Source organism: Mus caroli, chromosome 2, assembly GCF_900094665.2.
Source record: "Mus caroli chromosome 2, CAROLI_EIJ_v1.1, whole genome shotgun sequence".
Lineage (NCBI taxonomy): Eukaryota > Metazoa > Chordata > Mammalia > Rodentia > Muridae > Mus > Mus caroli.
In genome coordinates this window covers 156,535,364-156,541,966 of record NC_034571.1, presented here as the reverse complement: position 1 = coordinate 156,541,966, position 6,603 = coordinate 156,535,364, and the positions used below count along the sequence as shown (strand labels likewise).

The window sequence follows — 6,603 nt, the reverse complement described above, 5'->3', positions numbered from 1 at the left end:
TGAGCCACCATGTGGTTGCTGGGATTTGAACTCCTGACCTTCGGAAGAGCAGTCGGGTGCTCTTACCCACTGAGCCATCTCACCAGCCCCACAATGGCAGTTTTAACCATAATTTTTAAATTTCTTGTGCCTACAACCTTGTGAAAGCAAAAACCTAAGTTTAAAACAATTTATCATCTTTAAAATCAATATTAGAAGCATTACTATCATATTACGAAGTTTNGATGTCAATTAATACCTATGAATACCTATTAAAGCAAGCTTTAACGCTTTAATAAAGAGGCATTGCTTTAAATCTTATCTTAAATTTTACTATTTAGGATAGGAACCACATTAATCATTATTTAAATTAGAAATATCTTTAGAGACATTGGCCTGCCTTATGCCACGTGTCAGAAGGACTCTAAACTTGAATTATCAAATTTAACACTAACCATCTGTAGCAATGTAACAATATATACTCTACCAGAGCGTGAACACACCCACCCTCGGCTCGTTCAAAGACCGGAAATGCCTGTTGTATCTTCCTTTGTTTCTCTCTTGAAATGAGACACTACCTCTCTGCAGGGCTGACACACTACGCAGGGCGGGGACTCCGCATAGGGCAGAGGTGCACTATGACTTTGAAGCCGACTGCCTGGAGACCGAGCAGCAAGCTGGCCTTTGCCAGCCGCTTTTGGCTTTTTTCTTGACCTATAAACTCGCATTTCTCTCTCATAACGAGCTGCTCCCTCCTCCAAGTCTGTTTTCTCAGAAGAGCTAATTTCTTTATCTGATTCACAGATACTAAGAACTGGCTCTTTAAACTCATCTCTTTTCTCCTCTTTCCTTCCAATCTCTCCCCAGGTATTCTTCCCTGACATTAACTTTTCCTTGGGTTCAAGACCCGTGGAAAGGCCTGTATACTTATTTGGCGTGCCATGCTTTCTCTTTTTTCCTGCTCTCTCTCCCCGCTTTACTTCTGATAGACTGTCTTGAATTTCGTTCAGAATTCTCCACCCTCCCTTAACCACTTGTTGACATGTGAAAAGAAATAAAAGGGCTTTTAACACTAGAGAAAGTTCAAGACCAGACATACCTTGTAAAGCTGTAACTTGCGTCCCGTCCCCACAGTTCTGGTTCCGCTCTATGTTCCCCAGCTGACGAGTTCTGAACCCACGCCGGATCCTTCTCAACAGTCTGTTTTGCGGGAACACTTCATTACCACAGTTCCCCAGCTGAAGAGTTCTGAACCCATGCTGGATCCTTCTCAACAGTCTGTTTTGCGGGAACACTTCATTAACCGCTCCTTCCCCGTGATGCAGTAGTTTGCGGGTTTCGGCGCCATTTATTGCCCGCGCTTTTGTCCCCCCTGGTAAGAACACGCTCAGGGCAACCGGAATCTTCTGCAGNCGCTTTTGTCCCCCCTGGTAAGAACACGCTCAGGGCAACCGGAATCTTCTGCAGCACAAGCTTTATTGCTTACCCCATCAGGAGCCAGTGGAGAAGAGAGCCAGAGAGAGAGAGAGAGAGAGAGAGAGAGAGAGAATGGCGGAAACCCATCCCTTTTATGGAGGACTGTCCTCCGCCTCAGACGTGTCGCTCCCTGATTGGCTGCAGCCCATTGACCGGAGTTGTCACAGGGAAGGCAGAGCACATGGGGTGGAAAACTACCCCGGCTCATGCGCAGATGGTTTGTTTACACGGGTGCCAGTGCCATCAGCGCCATCTTGTAATGGCGAATGTGAGGGCGGCTCCTTACAAGGGGCCATGATAATCTTCTCTGTATCATTTCAATTTTAGTCTATGTGCTGCCGAAGCGAGCACTAGACTCATTCTTCAATGCAATGATCAGTGCCGATACTGCAGGGAGCCAGTGTGCTATGGGGTCTGTGCATCAACCTGGATTAAAATCCTACTCCCCTCTGTCCACTGCAAGTTTCATCAGCTTTCTGACTCTGGAAGAGCAAGCAGCTGAGTTGTTGGCAGGATTCTGTGCCATTGAAGATGTAAAGGGTGTGGCATGCTGGCTTTTCACACTGTGCTCATTAAGGACAAGTGAGAAGTGACTGAGGGTCTTCCGAATGCCTGTGTCAGCCCTGGGATAAATGTGCTTGGCTTAATGGCACTGTATTTCTGCCTTTAAGCTTCGTGAGGCAGGTTGAGAAATAGTCTATCATCAATACTTTATGGTTTTATTAGTTTGGTCGCATTCCATTGCCCAGGCCAACCAGGAACTTGCAGTAATTCTCCTGTCTCAGCCATCCATGATGTGAGCCACCATACCTGGCTCCATCACTAACGCTTTGCAGATGAGGAAGCAGAGTTACAATCCTCTTAGTTACCTAGGGATGGACAGCTGGTAGAGGGTGGAGCCCAAGTTTTAATTTCTCAGCCTTGCTGTGTCCAAATAGCAAAGACAGCTTCATGACCTGGCTTTGAAAAGCTAGCGCCATGTGCTTCCCTTTCTGGAGGGCACTAGAGAACCATGGAACCATAGACTCAAGAAAGTAGCTGTCAAACGCGTGAGGCATGTACACAGAACTTAGGGGGTGGAGGCAGAAGGGTTAAGAGTTCAAGGCTGGTGTTAGCTACACAATGGGCTGGAGACCAGCCTGGGCTACATTAGACTTTGTCTCAAAACACTAAAACAGAAACAAAATCAGGAATAAATTAGAAAAAAACCCCTCATGTCTGAATCTGACCTAAGAAAAAGAAAGGAAGGGAGGAGGGAGAAAGGAGAGAGGGAGGGAGGGAGGGAGGGAGGGAGGGAGAGAGAGAGAGAGAGAGAGAGAGAGAGAGAGAGAGAGAGAGAGAATGGATGATTGAACAGAAGTGGTCCCAGGGAGGTATGTATGGTGTTTTCTTCCATTTTAACTCAAAGGGAAATTTACACACAACGTCTGTGGCCCTTGATGGTTGTCAAATGTAACTAGAGGATGCCCTTACATTCATAGGCAGCCAGAACTCACACATGTCCCCTATCTAGGGTTAGGCTTTGGCCACAGTGACTATATGTCCATCACAAACCTGAAAATGACAGGTAGTTTCCTTTATTTCATAGAGAAACTGAACTTATTGAGAGACAGGACTGGGCCTTTTTGTTTGTTTGTTACACATACAACATTCTGCCTGCATGTATTCTGCAGGCCAGAAGAGGGCACCAGATCTCATTCTCGATGGTTGTGAGCCACCATGTGGTTGCTAGGAATTGAACTCAGAACCTCTGGAAGAGCAGCCAGTGCTCTTAACCTCTGAGCCATCTCTCCTAGGCCTGGGGCTTTGATGTGGTAAACTTCCAACATTAAGCCCACTCTATTGCATGGCGTACCCCATGTTTTTGTTTCTCCTCAGCCTACTGGCGATCACCCCTGAGGAGAAGAGCTTTCTGAAGGGCAGTGCGTGGTTAGGCTGTAAAACTCACCTCTGCTTTTGTTCCAGAGAAGAAAGGACAGTGCCCGCTGTTCCCTTTCCAAATGCGAATGGAGTGCCCAGCCTCCTGTAAGAACGACATGGATTGCCCGGAGAAGGAGAAATGCTGCGAGTCCAAGTGTGGCTTCATCTGTGCCCGAGCCTGGCTAGGTAAGGACTGTGGGCAAACCTCTCAGAGTCTATGGGCGTTTGCCACAGGTGTCACAGGGCATTTGTGACAGGGTGTTTGTCACACTTCTGTGGTGACATCAGTACCCCGTGGAATGGGTGAGGGCAGCAGCACAGAGCATGAACTCACTAGGTGGTCTAGCCTGGTCTAGATCTCACTATAGAATCAAGCTAACCTCAAACTTACCATCCTCCTGCCTCAGCCTCCTGAGTACAGCACCTGGCTGAGAGGTGAAGAAGTCCCTTGAGCCTCAAATGCCCCTTGCCCCAGTCTTTAAGGTTTCTGGGGAAACTTTTTAAAATGTCCAACCAGCACCCTCACATTGGACACATCTGGACACTTGTGGTGATCTTCAAAGCCTCTCATGAATGCAGTCATCCTCTGTGAATGTGGAAAAAAAAAAAACTTACTTGGGTGGTGGTGATGCACACCTTTAATCCCAGCACTCAGGAGACAGAGGCAGGCTGATCTCTGTAAGTTCGAGGCTAGGCTGGTCTACAGAGTGAGTTTCAAGACAGCCAGGAAACCAGAGAAACTCTGTCTTGGGGGAAAAAACCAAAAATCAAAACCCAACAACCAAAACCCTTGTTTGTTCTCTGTCTTCATTCTTCAGTGACCACAAATTGATGGTGTCTTGTGCTAAGTATGCACATATGCATACAGGTGTACACACACACACACACAAACACCCATAAAGAAAGAAAAAATAGAACATTATTGGGGTTTCCAAATTTGTGTCAGATTATTTCCAAGTATTTCAAAACCAATTGGTCTTATTTTACTTCACTAAGTCAAAACAGGTTTCTGCCCGCGGAAGCCCATAGTGTGCTCTAAGATTGATAAACCCAAGTGCCTGCAGGACATTGACTGCCCCCTGGATGAGAAGTGCTGCACCCGCTGTGGACTGAAGTGCTTGGAACCCAGATATTGAACAGTGAGTGGAGAAAATTTGTCACAGTGGTGCATTATGGGTAGCATAAACTAAGGCTCTCACTTCTGTCTTATACCCCATACCCAACTACAGTCACAAATGATGTTGCCAACTAGTCACTATGACACTTCTAGGCCTGCTGTGCTACACACACACACACACACACACACTTACTTGTATTTATGTAATTGTGTGTGTATAGATGTGTGCTTGTATGTGTGCCTTTGGAGGCTAGCAGAGGGCACCAGATTCCCTGGTACTGGATTTAGAGAGGATTATGAGCCACCTGCTGTGGGTGGTGGGAACCAAACTTGCCGTGCAAGCATCAGGACCTAAGCTTGATCCCCAGGACCTATGTAAAACTGTAAGGTGTGGAAGAGGGTGCTTATAATCTCACAGCTGGGAAGACAGGGAGGGGAGGCGCTATGGGACCGCTGACTAGCGTGATCAGTGAGCTCCAGGCCAATGAGAGACCCTGTCTCAAAAACAAGATGGATGATACCTGAAGAACCTCACCCAAGTGTGACATCTGCCCTTCATACCTGTGTGCACTCATGCACACACACACCAGCATACACAGATGTACCTGCACACACATGTACCCACATATATATGTACACCCCCCGACACACACACACGAAATATATCACATCCTGTTAACTAAAAAAGATTCAGGATCCTATCAGCTGGGCTTGATGGCACACATATTTTGCCACTCAGAAGACTGAGGCAGGAGGATTGTAAGGCAACCCAGTAGGAGAAAAGGAGTCCCAAAAGCAGTCATAGGTGTCAGAAACAGCCCCTGTTCCCTCTGTTAGGAGTCCTTGCAAAAACACCAAGCTACAGAACTATAAAACATAGGCAGAGGACCTACGTTAGACCCATGCAGGCTCCCTGATTGTCGGTTGTCTCTGTGAGGCCCTGCAAGCTCAGGTTTGTGGATGTTACAGGTTTTCTTGTGGTGTGCTTGATCACAGCTCTCAAGAGGCAGAAGCCCACACACCTATATGAGTTCCAGGCTAGCCTGGTCTATATGGCAAGATCCAGGCCAGCTAGATATACATAATGAGAGCTTGTTCCAAAACACAAACCAAACAAGAGGGAGAGAAGAGAGAGAGGAGAGAGAGAGAGGAGAGAGAGGGAGGGGGAGGCTTTACTTAAAAGACTAAGTTCCTATCCCTCTTTTTACGCAGTTTCCTGCTCTCGGCCTGGACAGCAACCAGGAAGAATTATTTCCCTGATAGACAAGAGAGACCCTTTCATCTTTTCAGTCACCTTTGGGGTGAGGTGCAGATGGTCATCCACACACTCGGTGACACAACTGTCTAGCTGCCACTTCACAGGATGCTCCTCCCACTGCATCCATGGAATCTTTGGCTTTGTCCCTGCGATGCATGGTGTGCCTGTCCAGAGGGTCCCGGGACTCACTGGTCACCATGGACTGGGCTTGAGCCATGAGCACAGGGCAATGCCTGGCACACAGCCACGCCTCTCCTCACTTCTCACCTCACAGACGCATGCCAGTCTTCACAGCTGCAGACTCTGTACCAGAACATGCGGCGAAGCCCCGCCTCATCGTGCGCCCAGAGCCCCCCCCCCCCACCCCGGGGCTTCCTCAGCACCACTAACACACCCCTGGACCTGATGCACATTGTGTCCGCACCCCCTTGCCACTGGGTCTGGATTACTGCCAATCAATTCCTCACCTTATTGCCCGTGCACTCTTCCTGCCCTTCCTCGGATGTATTTCAGTCTTGAATAATTTTCTAAAGCTGATCCGTTTTTTCTGTATATTTCAAATGTATTAACGCTGAGGACCAGCTCAGCATCCAGGTAAACCGAGGAAGGCAGCCAGGTGTGGCATCTCAGGGGTCAAAACCTGATGATGATGACGGTTGTCTATTTAATTCTCTCTTGGTGTTCTTGGGCCAAAAGCTGAAGGCTTCTGGCAATTACCCCTGCTGATAGTAGCAGGGGATTAAGAAAACAAAAGTATCCCTCTAAAATCAGGGACTAGACAAGGCTGTCCACTTTCTCCATACCTATTCAACATTGTACTTGAAGTCCTAGCCAGAGCAATTCGACAACAAAA

General features: G+C 47.6%; 1 protein-coding gene and 2 pseudogenes across 1 annotated transcript in view; 1 reads left to right on the top strand and 2 right to left on the bottom strand.

Moving 5' to 3' along the window:
- Wfdc8 (WAP four-disulfide core domain 8) overlaps positions 1-4,511 on the top strand; it is a 15,030-nt gene extending 10,519 nt beyond the window's left edge. The window contains exons 5-6 of the mRNA XM_021156543.1: positions 3,421-3,561; positions 4,372-4,511. Coding sequence (XP_021012202.1) covers positions 3,421-3,561; positions 4,372-4,511 — 281 coding nt within the window. The remainder of the gene's footprint in view (positions 1-3,420; positions 3,562-4,371) is intronic.
- On the bottom strand, positions 1,743-1,806 carry LOC115030431 (annotated as a pseudogene).
- Positions 4,512-5,696: 1,185 nt separating the features above from the next.
- On the bottom strand, positions 5,697-5,967 carry LOC115029104 (annotated as a pseudogene).
- Positions 5,968-6,603: the final 636 nt, after the last annotated feature.